The 19,156-nt window shown below is 39.2% G+C and overlaps 1 protein-coding gene across 1 annotated transcript in view; it reads right to left on the minus strand.

The window, feature by feature from the left end:
* LOC109840088 (cellulose synthase-like protein G3) overlaps positions 1-14,811 on the minus strand; it is a 28,872-nt gene extending 14,061 nt beyond the window's left edge. The window contains exons 1-2 of the mRNA XM_020408596.1: positions 14,188-14,811; positions 2,624-2,773 (exon numbers count right to left, since the gene is read on the minus strand). Of these exons, the coding sequence (XP_020264185.1) occupies positions 2,624-2,773; positions 14,188-14,745 (708 nt within the window). The 5' untranslated portion in view covers positions 14,746-14,811. The remainder of the gene's footprint in view (positions 1-2,623; positions 2,774-14,187) is intronic.

Raw genomic sequence — 19,156 nt, forward strand, 5'->3', positions numbered from 1 at the left:
TCATTAATTACCTCAACACAGTGAATCCAGATTCACTACCTCAACGTATCTCGAATCACTACAGTGAATCCAGATTCACTACAGTGAATCCAGATTCACTACAGTGAATCTGGATTCACTGCATTGATGTAATTAATGCATGTGTTTAATAAGGTAATTAATGCATGTGTTTGTTGACTGTTTGACTGAATCCTAGCCATTGNGTATCGAGGGCTATGAGTTATTCTCACAGATCGAACATGTGGGTGTAGAACTCACGTGTCAACCAGTCACCTTGTGTAACTGTAGAGATCTTGTTGTATAGTTGATACTCCTGGGCATCATTCGAAGGTAGTCCTAGAGGGATATGGTAGAGTTGTACCGGATAAGTTGAAGTCAGATGGATGGGGAGATGGATGGGACAATTGTCTAGATAGCACGGTCCTCCGCAAGGGTGCAAGTCGTTAGGCGGGACTCGTACGAGGAGAGAGCAGTGATATCCTTGGTAGGATCTCTTATAGTAGACAGGCAAGCTGGGGATTTAGAAGTACCATCGAGTTTGATGTCGATGAATTATTAGTGAAAGTGCATTTTCTATGTTATCATGTTTATGAGATAAAGTGTGATTGGTCAAAGGGATCAGTGATACCTGAGTCGGTGTGAGTGCTATACTCGTTGGACTTTGACAGTAAGCAACCATTGAGGCACAGGGTTTGATGAAGGCGGCGCTAGTCGAGAGATGGTCGAGTGCTATTGACGATGTAGGTTCTAGCTCGAGCAACGGTCGAGTGACGGTGTAGGTCATCTACTGTGGATAGCCATGGGACGAAGGGGTCAACGAGGGTGACACTGTTGGTCAATAGTGCAAAGTCTGGTTTGGGCAGCGATCGAGTGGAGAGTAGATCTAGCAGGTGGTGGTAGTGCGGGTTCGATGGTGTGCAGATTATGGTCGAGCAGGGATGATCAAGGTGTGGGCTCTAACTTCAGGTGATGGTGAGGGCTTCTGGTTGAGCGGCTGGTGGGGGTTGTAGTTGAATGGAGTTGAGCGAGCTCAAGTGTCATGGTGGAGTGCTGGATCTGGCGAGGATGTATGCGGGTCGTGGTCAAGTGTGGTCGAGCAAGGTGGGGGCTCAATTGTAGGTGAGTGGTAGGCTGGTGCGGGCATGGGCGAGTGTTGGCGAGGGCGACTGGTCGAGTAGAGTGCAGTCAAGGGCAGGTGGCAGCGGGCTGTTAGCTAGGGTTTTTTTACTAGGGTTTTGGGCTAGGGTGGCGGCAGATTCGTGATCACAGGAATCTCGTGATTGTGAGATTCATGATCACAAGTTTTGCTGTGTGAATCAGGTGTAGGGCCCGCATATGAGGGTTTGGGTTTGTAGGGTTGAAATTTGAGGAGGGGTTGATTGGATGGCTCAGATACCACGATAAATGCAAAGCAAATTGAGAGAAGATGATATCTTTCATCATTGATATGGTAGTCTATATATCTACTTCTTTATTACTAAAAGGAGAACAACACAAAAGCTAAAATGAACAGTAAATTTTTTAATTTTCCACGTATTTTCCCCTCAATTCTCCACGACCGTCCATTGTTGAGTTAATTCACGGCAACCGTCCAAACTCCTCACGTTTCAGAACCAAAACCCACATCTCCTTCAAAAAGCTTTGATGAACAATTAATAAAAACCCACGTTCTCTCTCCCTCTCTCTCTGACATTCACCATTTTGTCTTCTCTTTCTTCTGAGGAGCGGCGTGAAGCACTTTCCCCATTTCTTTTCTCTGCTGATTTTCTTCCCTTCCCCTTCCTCCCCTCTCCGCCCTCTCCCCGAACACAATGAGGTCTCCGTCCTCATCTCCTCCTTCCCCTCCTCCGCCCAATCCCCCGCCGCCTCCTTCAAAGACCGCCTCATCTTCGGCGACCCCACCAAGTCTTCCGAAAACAACTGCTGACTCCCTCCCCCTCTTCCGAAAACTCATTTTGCACGAGATCCTCCTAGATTTTAGATCTCTTTGAAGGGAAAAAAACCCAATGTGATCTCGCCTCAACCTCCACTCTGATTATTCGACCAAACCCACATTGAAATATTCATCATCATTCTTGATGTTGCAAGTTTTCTCTCGATGTTTACACTCTCCTCGTACAATGTAAATAGAATATGTTGTGCTATTCTATCCGATGAGGTACTAAACAAGTCTTCATACATACAAAATTTAACAACAAAATCCTTGCATCAAAGCGTGTTATATCAGTTCATTAGTTGATTTTATCAAAAAATTTTGAGAAAATTTGAAAGAACATGCTAACATATCAAAATTGGCTAGATATTAGAAAAACCCCTAAGTTTGGATGATTATCTGATAACCCTCTTTGAAAATATTAGTAAACCCACTTATGTTTTGGGGTTATCAGAAAATTCCCTTTAAATTTGAGATTTTATCAAAAAAACTCCCCAATGACGATACTTTTAGGGGGGCGGGGGTTCTAATAAAATCTCAAAATTGAAGGGGTTTTCTAACAAATCCTTAAATTTGAAGGGGTAGTTTTCCGATGATCCCTATGCTTAAGGAGGATTAATGGATATTTTGAAAGTTATAGAATGTTATTTGGTAATCTCCAAAGTTAGGGGGAGTTTTGTTATATTTTACCTGGACCACTGCAGGGTGATCGCGATGAGTGTAGCTCTTCCATTTCTTCAAAACGTCATACTCTTCAGCATTGATATCTAAATGGCCACCACAAACATAACCCTTCTCCATCACATCCTCAACCTTTTCTTTCATTTTTTCGTACATCATCTACATGAGGAACGAGAATTTTTTTTGACAACCATAAGAAATAAGAAATTGAATTGTATGTTAAAAATAATTAGACCCAGCGTGTGTGTATATATATTTATTAAATAAACTATCAAGAGATAACCACATGATAGTTTTCACCCTACTTGTCATATTAAAATGTGCGGATCTCATCTCCTCTTTCTCTTGGTAGTTCATTTTTCTAAATAAGCTGCCAATTTATATATATATATATACACACACACGGGTAAAAGTCATGAGCAAATCATACAATTTTTAAACTTAATCTAAATGTTGCTAATAAATTCTTAATAGAATTAAATTTCTTAGATAATATTGTCTGCTTCCTTATCTTTATCTATGTGTATGCTTTAGTTACTTTCGATTAATTAACCATATTACTACAAATGAGAATGCTTTGTAGATGAATTCTCTGATTTGGGCCGCCAGAAGCCTAAAAGAGAGATTATAAAGAGGTATTAACTTGCCTAGGAAGAACTGGTCGTATTTACCAATCAGTATGTTGAAATCCCATATTATTTTGAGATAGAACCAATCTAACTCACCGATATTTCGGTTTATAGTTGTTTGAATCATGATATTCCCTTGGATAGGGAGATGTCGAACTTAGAGTTACTTTTTTGCTATTTTTAGTAATAGGACATGTATCTGTTTATATTATTTGACCGATCACTTTCCTCATTCATAATGAGTCTTTTTAGGATACTTTGTCTATCAGTGGAGAGCCCCTTCATTATTTGCGTACTTTAGGACCCTTTTGATCCTAGTTCATCGATCAAAGGCGCAATGATATATGCTTTGTTTGTTCGATCCACCTTCTTCCGAGAATAAGCTTGAAAGATGCTTCCAAGTTGATCACATGATATTCGATTGGGTGAAGAGTGCTTAGAATATGCAGGGTTTTCCGAAGCGAAATAATTGTTTGATTCTACCACTTGTACTAGGAGTAGTGTTGATGTCAGTTATTTAACAGGAGGTTTAGTTAAGGAATAATGTGGGCTTGGAGTCCTCAAACTTCTTCAGATGGCTAGTCTAGGAGACTGCTGTTCTTCCTTGCACACGAAGAACTCATAAGAGGCCGGAGTTAGGTTCTCTGATTGTTCCTCCGACGATCAAGTCAATATATGAACTTAAATAGAAAATTGTGAGATGATGAAGAAGGTTTCAAAGTTGTGTGAAAAGACTAGAGAGCTATCCTAAGCTACATGACTTCCTTTTATAGAGAATTAGAAGGGCACTATGTAACTTGAGTTGAGTACAGGTAGGTAGCTAACTCGGTAAATAGCTGACGTGTGTTGACAGCTGGTGAAGATGGGTCATCCAGACGGTTAGTGCAAAGCGACAACGGCTGCTTGTTGTTGACGGAGCCTAATGAGTCATAAAGAGTTTTTGATCTAGAGCAATGATAATTTTTTACCGTGCATTTAATGTGATTGTGATTGGCTATTGGTAGGGGGCTCGAGGATGACTGTTTTTCGACTCGGCCTAGCGAGAAGGGACAACTCGGCCTGGCGAGTAGGGACGACCCAGGCTTCCTATCGAGAAGGGATGACTCCTTGCGAAAAGGGCGAGAAGTACCTTCTTTTTAGCCGGTCTCGAAATTTCTTGACACGGATTAGAGAGAAGGGGTGCTGCCTAGCGGGAAGGGGTGACTCAGCCTGGTAAGAAGGGATGAGTCGGCCAGGCAAGAAGGGACTCTTGTCTTGGCTTGGCGAGAAGGAACGACTCCTTTCTTGGCTTGTCTGGGTCGGCTTGGGGTGCAATCTGCTTGAGACATATCTCAGTCAGTTGAATATTGATCACCACTTATTTCTATAACGCAACACTGGCCCATTTCCCTCGGACTCGGCTGGCCGAGTCTGAGTGAAATTGAACTTTGATCCTTTGTATTGGGGATGCATTGACCTCGTGCCTTGTGTTTACTCATGATGACACCAAAAAATTATGATGCGTGCCTGGGGCTTATGAAGGCGCCAAGGTCTAGGCGTTTGCTTGTTCAGTACTTACTACATTGTAGAAAATTTTAGATAGAAATATTTTTATTTTTATTAATTTGAACCACATACTTTTGAGTACTAATCAGTCCTTTGGGTCGAGATGATTCGGCTCCGTGTGTGGGGAGTAGTGCTACTCGACCTCGTGCCTTGGGTTTATTCACGATGAGTCCAAGGTTTTAGGGTATGTGCCTTGGGCTTAGGAAGATGCCAAGATCTTTTAGCTGATGTAGGCTGAGTCGATATGCCTTGGTGGTCTTTTGGTCGATGACGTGCCATGGTTTTACTCATGAAAATTATAGCAAGGTCTTTGGAGTTAAAGCTGACCGAGTCGAGGTGTGCCTTGGTTTTACGCGGAGAGGGTACCAAAGGCTTTTGTTGATGGCACGCCTTGGTCTTACCCTGAGTAGGTGCCAAGGTCTTTCGAGTTAAAGCTGGCCGAATCAATGATGATCGATCGATGAAAGCTGCATATGGACATACATTAGGAAAAAATATTTTGTTTGAAGATAGTACCATTAATTTGATTATCGTGGGTAGTTTAATGTGTCTTGGGCTTAGACATGAAAAGATGCCAAGGTCTCTAGCTGAGGTAGGTCAGCTTCTTAGCAACCTCCTTCCTCCAATCCCTCTTATCGGCTCTGTTTAGTATGAGGTCGGTTCTGGAAGGACCCTTTGCCGCTTCCTCTCTTGAATAGGGGTCGGCCCCTACTATTGACTCGGTCATTGATGATGTTATTGCTGCTGTTGTTTTAGCTGTCCTAGCCGCCTACTTGTAGGATCGGGTGTCTTCCACGTCCATGTACCTATAGGCCTTAGCCATTAGCTGTTCATTGCTGGTGACTCACTTCTTAACTAGTGCATCAGCCAACTACTTGCTCTCTAATCCAGCCACAATAGCGGATATGGCGACTGTGCTGCCAGGGTCATCGACTTCCAGTCTTTTGGCATAGAACATCTAATCCAGCCACAATAGCGGATATGGCGACTGTGCTGCCAGGGTCATCGACTTCCAGTCTTTTGGCATAGAACATTTTGAAATAATTCCTGAGACGCTCTCTAGGCTCTTGCCTCATTTGTATCAAAACATGGGGAGACAGTTTCGGTTTGATGTTGGCCAAGAAGTAGTGCACAAAATTCGAGCTAAGATGCTCAAAGTTGTTAATGAACTTCTTGGGCAAGGAGTTCCACCATAACTTGGCGTTTCCCGACAAAGTAATAGGGAATCACCTATAAATAATCGGCTTCGGCGCCTACAGCATGATCATCATATCATAATAATTCTGAGCATGCTCAGCTAGAACTCATTCACCTTTTTACTTCTCCACGTGAGACATCTTGAATTTATCACAAGTAGCATTCGTAATGATGTTGATGAGGGGAGTGCTCCCCACTATGGCCCTAGCGATTGACTAAAATGTCTGATCATAACCATACACAAGATTATTGATCAAGGGGCCTGGAGCGGTACGAGGAAGCCAGGGGTCGTGTGATGCCACCCCTGTAGCATACTCTTGGATGTCATGACCGAAACTAGGGCTCTCCATTCTTGCTTCCATGTAATGCTGATACTGGCGAGAAGGGTCCGCAAAATGAGTTTGCTGGTGATGTGGGGGAGAGACGTTCTCAGCATAGTCTTCTTGCTGTCCAGCCTGGGCTACATGTCTAGGCTATAGGAGAACGAATGGCTTACCCATCGGAGGTGGAGGAATGAATAATGATGAGGGTTGTTGGGGAGGAATTCGGCTGAGTTTATTGGTAGATGTAGCAAACTGTTGTTGGAAAGATTGAGAGATCATTTGCGCGGATTCTTCCAACTGGGCCTGTGTAACATAGCCCGCACGCGATTCTTTAAAGAGTGGGTTGAAAGTTCAACCAGGACGCTCACAACCAGACATCTCGTATAAAGAAGGATGACAAGTCCTACGGTGGGCGCTAAACTGTTAATGTCAGTTATCTAACAAGGGATTTAGTTAAGGATTAATGTGGGGTTAGAGTCCTCAAATTTCTTCAGATGGCTGGTTCAGGAGCCTGTTCTTCTTCCCTGCACATGAAGAACTCGTAAGAGGTCGAAGTTGGGTACTCCAGTTGTTCTTCCGATAATCAAGTTAGTATATGAACTTGAGTGGGAAAATATGAAATGATGAAGAAGGTTTCAAAGTTGTGTGAAAAGACCAGAGAGCTACTTTGAGCTACATGGATTCCTTTTATAGAGGATCAGAAGGATATATAGGTAACTTGAGCCGAGTCCAAACAGGCAGCTGACTCGGTAGACAGCTGACATGTGTCGATAGTTGACGAAGATGGGTCATCCAGGCGGTTAGTGCAAAGAGACACCAGGTGTTTGGTACTGAAGGAGCCTGATGAGTCATAAAGACTTTTGGGGCTAGAGCAATGATGATTTCTGACCGTGCATTTAATGTGATGGTGACTAACTGTTAGCGGCGGGCTCGAAGATGACCACCTTTCGACTCGACCTGACGAGAAGGGATGACTTGTCCTAGCGAGAATGGACGACTCGGGCTGCCTGTCGAGAAGGGATGACTCCTTGCAAGAAGGGCAAGAAGTACCGCTTTTTTAGTCGGCCTTGGAAGTTCTTAACCTGGACTGGAGAGAAGGGATGTTGCCTAGCGAGAATGGATGACATGGTCTAGCGAGAAGGGACCAGTCGACCAGGCGAGAAGAGACTCCTGTCTCGGCCTGGAGAGAAGGCCTGGCGAGAAGACACGACTCCTTTCTTGGTATGTCTGGGTCGGCTTGGGGTGCAGTCTGCTTAAGGCATGTGTCAGCTAGTTGAATATTGATCAACACTTATTTATATGGCACAACAAGTAGCTTTTTGATACTTCCTACTTTTGGGAATTCTAGTCTTATGAGAAGGATGCTTTATTTTCTATTTAAGTAAAGGGTTGTAAATGTCAGAGGTACTATTTTAGATTTAATAAAATTCATCTTTTCATATTACTTCGTTTGGATTTAAGGTTGTCAGATCATGGTTTCGAAGATTTTTCGTCATAGATTTGTAGAACCACTGAAGTGGATTCGGAGATTTTTCTTCCGTGCTGTCTCAAGTATAATGCTGTATATTATTAACCCATCAATTTATAAGCTAGAAGACATATTATACATTTTATAATGAAGTCTTTGCTCTAAACACAAATTTATGGAAACTCCGTAATAAAATAAAATAAAAAGATAACTTTTCTAAGATATTTAAAAGTTAGCTATATTTTGAAAGGAAAGGGCAAAAAAATCAAACCGGAAGTTTGTGCCTCTCGCGACTTGTGACTATACATCAAGTTGCTTAACGCCGTACCCCATCATTTTGTGGCGTTGAAAATGAGAGCAGTGATTTTACTCTACTCAAGTTGCTTTTTAATCATTTCTAAGCGAATATGCAATTTAATTAGTTATATTCCTTGAACAGAGTAAACTAGCAAACAAAATAGCTGGCCTATAAACAAACAAAAACTAAATGTCGGCCCCTCAATTAATATTGTACTCTTGTTGACAAGTCTGTATTCAATAATAAAAACTTTTTTTTTTCTTTTTGAGGAATCTGTATTCAATAATAACTACAGTCCAAAAAAGGATAGGGGATCAATCAACTCGTTGTCGTGCGTCTTCGCTCGAAAACTAATGCTCAATAATACAAAATTCTGAAATATCATCCCACATTTTTTTAAGAGAAGAGACTTGTAGACAGATAGACGTGTGTAAGTGAAATCTTACAACTTATAATTATTTAGGTTGCTCTGGTTTATGAAGTATCATGCTCTAATAAGTTTCATTAAAGCGCAATATGATAATTGTTGAGTGTTTATTTTATGCGATTTTGTTTCAGGTTACACGAGAAATTTTAGAAGTGATGACTGAAAAACTTGCCGTAAACTATTTGTACTTTTTATAAGTCAAATAGGATTTAGGTAAGTTTGATTCTGTTTTTTCAGCTACTTTGCTTTTTGAAAGAAGTGATTAATAATGGTGTTGGATTTTTTTTAACTTTTTGCATGTTTATTAAAATTGATGTTTCTTTTAAAGGGTTGATTCTAGAAGCAACTTGAAAATATTTTTAAAAACAATTTCTGTTTCTTATAATTTTTATATTTTGAGTGTGTAATATATATACCCTTATGTTACCTCCCACCTTAAAGACCAAGATTTTTTCCATGTAAGTATGAAAAATACGTAATTCTACAATTTTTTTTACAATAATATATAGTATTCTAGAAGTGTTTAGAATGTACTAGAACTTTTTGAAATATTCCAGAATGTGTAGAGTCCTCTAGAATATGGTAAAAATATTCTAGAGTTGTGTAGAGTGTACTAGAATATATAAGAGCGTAGTAAAATGTAATAGACTATTGTAAAACTCTCTAGAAAAGTATGGAAGAAGAAGATATATACATAATTCTAGAGAATTTCTATTATTGAGGACCGAGGCTTATAAATAATGGAAGAGCTTCATTTGACAAACCATCCCTCCAAAGTTGTAATCCTTTGTGAGTACATTACAATAGTTCTCTTTTCCTTTTTTTGTCTTACATTCTTTCTTTAACTAGTTAGCATGTCTTTGAGTGAGTGATAGAGAGCTGAACTTAGTGAGTTATTAGTGAAATACTTGCTAATTGATGTATGTGAGCTTAGAAAGACTAAGTCTGTGACACTTTGCTTTTGACTATATATATTGTTTGTACCAAAGAAATAAGCAACTATTAATCACATTCGACTGGCTGACACATGTTTTAAGCAGATATACCCCAAGTCGATACAGACAGGCCGAGATGAGAGACGTCCCTTCTCGCTAGACCGAGACGAATGCGTCCCTTCTTGCTGGGCTGAGACGACGAGCGTTCGTTCTCACGAGACCGAGACAAAAGGCGGTCATTCTTGAAATCCTCATTAATAGCCAATCACCATCATATTAAATGCATAGTCGGATTTATCATTACACCCCTATCGAAAAATTTTAATGACTCATGGGACCACGACAGCACCTGAGACCCTCTGTCATCATCGTATTAATCACAAGGGTGACTCATGCCACACATAACCGACACCTGTAAAGTTTTAGTCGAATCAACTGACAGCTTGGAATTTGCCAAAGTTACATAAATACCCTCGTTAGCTGGGTATAAATAGGCACATCGCCTAGTGCCCAAACGTATGAAATTTCTGCATACTTAGAGAGAACTATATCAGTTCCTTGGTCCCCTTCAGATCGTGACTAACTTAATCGTTAGAGGAATCATTGAAGAACCCAACTCCAGTCCTCTAACATGTTACATGCATGCAGGACGCTCCTCCTTGTAGGCTGTCTAAAAATTACTACAGATAGCTAATCCTCATCAAATACCGATGATTAAAGTTATAATTTGATAACTTTCAGAATGTTATAATTTGAAGACTTTCACGTAGGTCGATGAAGGTTATAATCTGATGACCTTCACAACAACCGATGAAAGCTCTAATTCAACAGCCGTCACAATCAACATCAGGAGTTACAATATGACGACTCTCATATTTTTAAGGAGCCAAGACGAAGGTTACAGAATGAAGATCTTTGCAATGCTCTAGAAAAAGAAACTACAAATTGACGGTCTCTTCAAATTAAAACGCAAGTGGCCTCGTTCCAGAGTCAAAGCAATACAAATGCAGTTTCAATCCAGCTGCAAACATAGCTCCTAAACGCTGCCAAACGCAGCTCTTAAATGCTACCAACGTAGCTTCCATCCGCTACCAAACGCAGCTCTTAAATGCTGACAACGCAGCTTCTAACTACTGCCAACACAACTTTCATCTGCTGCCAAACGCAGCTTCCAAGTTGCCAACGCAGCTTCCAACAAGATGCCAACGCAGCTTCCAAATCGCTGTAAATGCAGCTTCCAGATGCTACAAACGCAGCTTCCAGACACTGCGTCCAAGCTTCCAGACGCTGTGTTCGAGCTTCCAGACACTACGTTCGAACGCAGAATTTATGCCAGAACACGGATTTTGCATTTGACTCGTTCAAATATGATCTGAACGGTTTTAAAACTATTTTTCATGATTTGAGGGGATTACTCCCCTACTTAGGAGCGAATTAAGAGGGCAGTTACACCTCTTAATCCCCCTATAAATCTCAAAAAAACTCAACTGAATTAAAGACTGACTTTTTGGAATCATGAGAGATCTCTTTGGCAGATTGGATCTTGGCAATATTCGGATCTTCTGGAGCTACTCTTGGGTTCTTTGGCTTGAAACCGATTTCGGTTAAACCAATATACTCTTCCACAGAGTTATAACTCGCTCAGAGTTCCCTAACTTGTTAAGAGTTATTTTCAAACTTGCTACGTAAGTTATCCTCGACATCAATCAGATTCAACCGTGTTCCACGAGTTTAAACGTCAGATCGTCAACGAAAAGCAAACTCGACACGAGTTTCGAGGGAGGCATCTCATCGCTACCATGAAAAACCTAGTTTTAAACAAAGGAAAGAATCTCCGTTGTTCTTTCTCTCTTTTGTAATTTGGGAAACCGATTGAGAGAATTGTAATTTCTTTTTCTAAATTTGTTAGAGAGAGATTGCAAAGAGAGATTGTAATTTGTAATTAATTCTTTTTTTTTGAGTTTGTCAGAGAGAATAATACAAATTTAATTCTCAATTGTCTTCTTTCATTTTCCCAACAAACACTCCTATCGGGGGATTAGCCATCAAAGGAGGTAAAGGGACCCTAAGCTCTTCAGAATCAACTCTGAATCCTGCTATTACGCATTTGTGCATCAACAATTTGGCACCTTCGCCTCGGCCTAACGAAAAGGTATGTCTTTCATCTTGGCCAGGCAAGAAGCGACGCCTTTCATTTTGGCCTAGCGAGAAGGGACGCCTCTCTTTTCACCCTGGCAAGAATGGACGCCTTTGGTCTCTGTCTGGCAAGAAAGGGTCCCTTTCATCTCACCCGAGTTCGACCGAAAGGGGCTAGTGTTATGCTAAAGAAATAAGCAAGTATTAATCACATTTGACTGGCTAACACATGTCTCAAGCAGACTACACCCAAACTCGACTCAGACAGGCCAAGACAAAAGACGTCCCTTCTCGCTAGGCCGAGACGACAGGCGTCCCTTCTCGCTAACCCGAGACGTCAGGCGTCCCTTCTCGCCAGGCCGAGACAACAAACGTCTCTTCTCGATAGGTCGAGACGACAGGTATACCTTCTCGCTAGGCCCAGATAAAAGGCGACATTCTCGAACCCTTCACTGACAACAAGTCACTATCACATTAAATGCATGGGCGGAGTTATCATTACACCCACGCCGAAAGTCTTGATGACTCATCGGACCACGACAGACCTAGGACCCTCTTTCACCGTCACATTAATCACAAGGGTGACTCATCACACCTACATTTGACACATGAAAAGTTTCAGCCGAGTCAGCTAACTGCTTGAACTTGGCCGAACTTACATAAATACCCTTGTCAGCTAGGTATAACTAGACAAATCACTTACTACCCAAATGTACGCAATTTCAGCACACTTAGAGAGAACTATATCAATTCCTTGATCCCCTTTAGATTATGACTAACTTGGTAATTAGAGGAATCACCGAAGAACCCAACTTTGGTTCTCTAACATGTTGCATGCATGCAGGACACTCCTCCTATTAAGGGATTGGCCTTCAAAGGAGGTCAAGCGACCCTAAGCTCTTCAGAATCAGCCCCGAATCCCGCTGTTATGCATCCGTGCATCAACATATATATTATCTTATTTGTCCTAAAATGTCATTTACTATGAATAAATGAAGTTATGTCTATATTGGTCATTTCGACTCATAATGATCTTTAAGCATAATTTTTATCAAAATATGTTAACTATTTTTGGAAACAACTTGTGATATATGATTATAAAATAATTATATTCAACAATTTATATAAGTTGCTTCTACAAGATGTCTATATAAGCAACTATGGTAAGCTCCGCTATTATGAATGAAGCTGGCCCCTAAAGTATCATAAATTTAAATTGAAGCATAAGAGATATCAACTTTATTTTTCTCTCACAAAAACAATAGATGTAGGCTTATATTTTATAACTAATTTGTATAAATAAATATGATATATAAAACAAAACATCATCACGTTGCGGATTGGTCCTAGTTTACTTTTGTAAATTTGTCGTGTATGCTTATTTCCATCCCCCATTGATCTCTCTCCTCCTATACAAGAACAACTATTAGATTTGAACTCTCTATAACATGGCTCTTTCAACATGGTCCATGGATGGACCCACTGTACACCCACGCGCATTGCTCGTGCGATGTACTTGTTCTTGTTATTGGGCTTTCAACCGTAGGTATTATTTTTTGTGACTGATATTCAAAATGATGCATTTATCCTCGTGCGATGTACTTGTTCTTGTTATTGGGCTTTCAACCGTAGGTATTATTTTTTGTGACCGATATTCAAAATGATGCATTTATCCTGATATCTTAATGAAATTTCGATACTTTCCATATTAAAAAAAGATTATTTTCATATCTTTCAGGTTTAAATCTTTTACTCATATTTTGTTGTTTGTCTATGAATATTTTGTTTTGCCCGAAACGATTATCTTAATTATAAGTCTCTTAATTACAACGTTGATTTTATAATTTTATGCAGTTCTATATACTTACTTGTATAAGATTACAAGACATGATACATATTTTTGTATTTGGTCATATTTGGTTAGTCACCTGGCTCAATACGATCACAAATATTTATTATGCTTATATTTAGTGGACCATGCTGCTTTTATCACAAATTTGAAAAACTATGATATAATTGTATATTATACTCACTTTCATATTACACTTACTTTCACTTTTATTAAGACAAATCACAACTAAAAACTAACGAACAAACCTTTGAAATTAAAATTAGTAGTCTCTTTAATACTTTAATTTTTTCAGTGGAGAGAAATTTAGATAAATTCTTTATTGTACATTATTCACAAAAAAGAAAAGACTAAATATCAGAAAAAGTATCTTAAATTTGTACAATTACCAGATAATTCTCCATAATTTTCAGAATACTAGAAAACCATTTTTAAGTTTAGAGGTTAACAGAAAGCCTCCTTTAACTTTACGATTTTATCAGAAGTCCTACTAATGATGTTTAAACGCAATTTTCCACATTGGTGTGTAACATTAGGCAGGGGGAAATTTTCTCCAGCGAAATTTGAAATTTGAGATGCACACTTTTTGGGGGATTATATGTGAAATCTTGAAGTTAAAGGAAGTTCTCTAATAACTACTAAACTTAAGGGTGTTTTACGATATTTTGATAGTAATGTAAGATTATCTAACAGTCGTCCAATGTCAAGGGGTTTTTTCTGATATTTATCCGGGTTTTTTACCAACTACTAAGCTAAAAACGCGTACCTTTATCTCCTCGTCAGAGCCAGAACCACTCACAGAACTGGATCCAAAATAAGCCTCCGGAGCTCTTTCAACAATCCCGTTCTCCGTGCAAAAGGGCAGCCAGTACCTGGCAAACTTAGCAGCCTCCATGAAAGCAAACAGCGTCAAGTCCGAGCCCCCATCGTCCGAAACGTACACGGATATCTTATCCGGAGGATACTCATACGCCATAACCGATAGCGCAGTGCTAACGACGGTCATCGGCGGCTCCTTCCAAGGGTCGGCCGTGCATATGAATACGTCGAGGGAGGGAAGGTTGTCGTCGGGAATTCGATCGGGGAATTCTCGGCGACGGATGGGACGCCAGCGGAAGGCCTGGGTGAAGGCCCATTGAAAGGCGAGGATGAGGTCGGAGAGGATGAGGAGGAGAGGGGAGGAGGAGGTGAGGTGGTGGTAGAAGAGGAGGAGGAGGGAGAAGGAGTAGAGCAGGAGGTGGAGGCGGTTGAAGGGGGTAAGGGGGTCTAGTTTAAAAGTGTTGAGGGTGGGTAATTGGTTGGGATTAGAGTTTGTGTAAGACATGATTATGTTATTGTGAAGGAGGGAGAGAACAGAAGAGAAGAGGTAAGGTGAATGTGGGTTCACACAGCATTATTGGCATTTATAATTATAGGTAAGTGATGAGGTAGGTGCCCCCCCCCCCCCCCCATCCCGACCCCCACCCCACCCGGGGGGGGACACACCTCGGAGTAGGGGGAGGTGGGGAATTTAAATAATTAATTTCGTTATTAGAACGGTAAAACTAGCTTTATCTAATGCGATATATCGATACTTAATTAGTATTATAACATTGTTGCACCAATCATATTGCACTGCTATTAGTTTAATAGTATATTTTGCTTCCGCACAAAACGTTGCACTCTAAATTAGAAAAAAATAACAAACATAGCAATTTGGAATAAGAGTGCATGAGGGAGAAGAAAAAAGTATTAGGGTGGAAATCACTGAGTAATTAATCTATAGAAGTTCAAAATTCAATTATCTAAAAATTTGCCCAAGGTGAAGAGCAGGGTTTGCTCCAGACATATTATATATTGTGTTGTAGATAATGGAAGAATGACATATATACATTCTTTTAAACCAAATTAAGTACTGTCGTTTATTTTTTTAACACATCCCTTTCAAAATCATTCTCAAACCCAAAATATCTATGATTTTATTTTATTTTTGATGAATATGATTTTATCTTAAAACTCAATTTTATATTTTATTAGTTTCCCATATGGCTATATGGCATTTAAAAAACATAGCAAATTAGCCTACAATTACCAACTTACACCGAAAATGTAATGACTTAAACGTAAGTATATCAATTAAATTAGACAAGACTATATATAGTAAAACATAAATGCTAAAATATATAAGTCCGGTTGACAAATAATAAAGTTGATATTTCAGATGTGCGATTCTAGGAGAACCGACAGTTTTAATTTATGGGACAGCTAAGGTTGACTGTCCGCCAGTCATCTACAGCCGGATTTTACTAATGCCCATTGATAGGGAGCAAGGGTAATTTTGTCAAACAAAAGTGTATCGCCCCCAAAATCCAAGAAAATGTACTCCCCCCAAGACTTTGTCAACGGGTGATTTGCCCCCAAAAATAAAGATTTTGTTCTCTGAGCCCTCAAAACATAAAACCCAAGAGATTAAAATATGTGAAGACCATAATACCCTTCCATCTCTCTCTTTTTATCATGATATTACTGAGATGATAGTTGAAATGATTGATGGAGATTGTTATTTTATTATTTTTGTTTTTTATTATTTTTGTTGTTGATGAGGGGAGCTAACTGTTTGTATTGGGAGATTGTTAAAATTACGGGTTAATTGTTAAAGTTACGAGTTAATTGTTAATGTTTTGGATCCCTTCTCTCTCTCTCTCTCTCTCTCTCTCTCTCTATCATGATGTTACAGTGATGATAGTTGAAATGGTTGATGAGGATTGTTAAGGTTATGGGTTGGTTGTTAAGGTTATGAGTTTGTTGGGAAGGTTACGAGTTTTTTGTTAAGGATATGCGTTGATTGTGAATGTTACGCTTTGATTGTGAAGTTAACCTACACAACAAACCCGTAACCTTAACAACAAACTCATAACCTTAACAAATAATCCGTAACATTCATAATCAATGCATAACCTTCACAACCAACCATTATCTTTAACAACGAATATTCTAAAAATATTATGGCTGTAGGGGTTTGAACTCCTAACCTCTTGTCCAAACTCCCAAACTTTACCACTAGGCCAAGTGACCCAAAATATTCATTCTACTCAAAATATATATACATATATATCCTAACGTGTAACCTTCATAATCAACCCATAACCTTAACAACCAACCCGTAACCTTAACAACCGATCCGTAACCTTAACAACTGATCCATAACCTTAACAACTGACCTGTAACATTAACAATTAACCCGTAACTTTAACAATCTTCTAATACAAACAAAAACAATTAGTTTTCTCATCAACAACGAAAATAAAAAAATAATAAAATAATAATATCTATCAATCATTTCAACTATCATCACAGTAACATCATGATAAAGAAAGAGAGAGAAAGAGAGAGAAGTGATTCATAACCTTAACAATTGACCCGTAACCTTAACAATTAACTCGTAACCTTAACAATTAACCCGTAACTTTAACAATCTCCTAATACAAACAAAACAGTTAGTTCTTCTCATCAACAATGAAAATAATAAAATAACAATTCCTATCTATCATTTCAACTATGAGTAACATCATGATAAAAAGAGAGAAAGAGAAAGAGAGAGAAGGGATCCATAACCTTAATAATTGACCCGTAACCTTAACAATTAACTCGCAACCTTAACAATTAACCCGTAACTTTAACAATTCCCCAATACAAACAATTAGTTCCCCTTATGAACAATGAAAATAATAAAAAATAAAAATAATAAAATAACAATTCACATCAATCATTTCAACTATCAGTAACATAATGATAAAGAGAGAGAGAGAAGGATATTATGGTCTTCATATATTTTAATTTCTTGGGTTTTGTGTTTTGGTGGCTCAGAAAATAAAATCTTTATTTTTGGGGCAAAGCACTCGTTGATAAAGTCTTAGGAGGGAGCTCGTTTTCTTGGGTTTTGGGGACTGGAAGTATTTTTCCCTTGTTATTATCTTAGAACTTCTCCGTGAATCCCTCCGCGGGAATCCTCACATGTTTGCCCTTGTGTTTTTAAACCTCACCGGAATGCCCACCGGCTTAATTACCTAGTCTTGGATCCTCTTCTCTAAACTCTAAAGCCGTCGGTGTCAACGCTTTTTCACCTGCCCATTTAGCTGATTCGACCTTGGGTTTTCTTGTTGTGGATGATATCCTTGCTACGTTGATTCCCTATATAATTTAATATCATTTCTTACTAGCATAGACAAAGACCACGTTGCTTCAATTTTCAATCTGTCATCTAGATTGAAAAAACTAACCATTAGAGAGTTTCCTCTGAGCCTATTTCATCACATTGAGCAAAATAATTAATCCTGTATTCCCCTTCTTTGTTGGTAGATCCCAAGTCACAAGGGTGTAATTTTTTTTTAATTTTCCTTGGCCGAAGATAGGATTAAACAATAATTTTAGTTTGTGCCGAATTTGGGAAAGAAGACGAAAGGCCTCGGATATTTGAAAATATACCAACGGTACCCTTACCTTCTACGTTCAGTTGCGCCAGAATATAGAAAAACACAATAAATGTGGGTTACATCAGTCGTCTCCTCTCATATATGGTCCCATGTTTGGGGTCTGTAAAGAATTATTCATTTTATATTTAAGAATGATTTTAGAAATGTTTGGGGTCTGAAATAAGCGGTTCCTTCTTGCAACTGCAGTCACAAAAAATATTATGAGGAAAACATGGAATAAGTAAATTTCAACTCACTGTTTTGTTACAGCTTGTGTATTTTTGCATGTTTGCCAAGTTTCACAGACTCAGATCTTCTTCATTATTTAAAAAAAATAGTGAATAGATCAATATTATCATAACCATTGATTCTCTAATAAATGCAAATTAGTTTTTAGCTTGTGCTAAGCATGATCTTATCACAATTCATTTATATTTCATTGTGTTTCAATCAGTCTTATCCAAATAAAATTTAAAAGATCTAAGAATGTGAATGCGCCTGGGGACCACCCACTCACGTGTGCACGAGATAGCAGACGCTGGCACGAGCGAGCGTGGGGCAGCAAGCCCAGGTGCGGCCCACCCAAGCGCATAAGTTGCTGAAGTCGGGCGCTATAAATATCTGATGTTTTTATTTTATTTTTTTTAGAGTTTTGATTCAAGAGTGGATTAGTCGGTTGTTAAGGAAGAAAAGAGGGTTTTTTGGCGGCTATTTAGAGGAGAAAAACAGAGAGTTTTTTCAGATCTAAAGGAGAGATCATGAGGAGAGAAAAAGAGAGAGCTTGGAGAGATTTTACAAGAGAGAGGTTAATTTCTTTTGGGTAAAAATCATAACTTTATCTTTGAGACGAGCTTGTGGATTGTACAAGTCATCGGTGTTCTCCTTATAGTGGAATTTTCCTTCACCCCTCTCATGGACGTAGGCAAGTTTGTCGAACCACGTAAATCTCGTATCTTTACTATTTTTGGGTGTTGACTATTGCTTGTAGGTTCCCTCGATAAGTCAGTCATAGAATTGATGAGTGGAAGAATATATATTTCACTTTGTTGAGATATTTTACTTTCTATTCTTGTTTTTTTTTGTGAAACGGGAATATAGAGGTTTGCTTGAGCTTTTGTGAAAGTAAAAACGAGGGCTTTCTCTCGGGTTATATCGCTTCCGTAACGTGAGGGCGTTACTCTACCCCTAATAATTGGTATCAGAGCTGTTATTCAGATTGGGAGTGGTGTAGTTTCTGATTTGAGGTGATGCTCGGTAATTTCCTGAGAGAAGAGGATTTATTAA

This window comes from Asparagus officinalis, chromosome 5 (assembly GCF_001876935.1).
Source record: "Asparagus officinalis chromosome 5, Aspof.V1, whole genome shotgun sequence".
Taxonomy (NCBI): Eukaryota; Viridiplantae; Streptophyta; class Magnoliopsida; order Asparagales; family Asparagaceae; genus Asparagus; species Asparagus officinalis.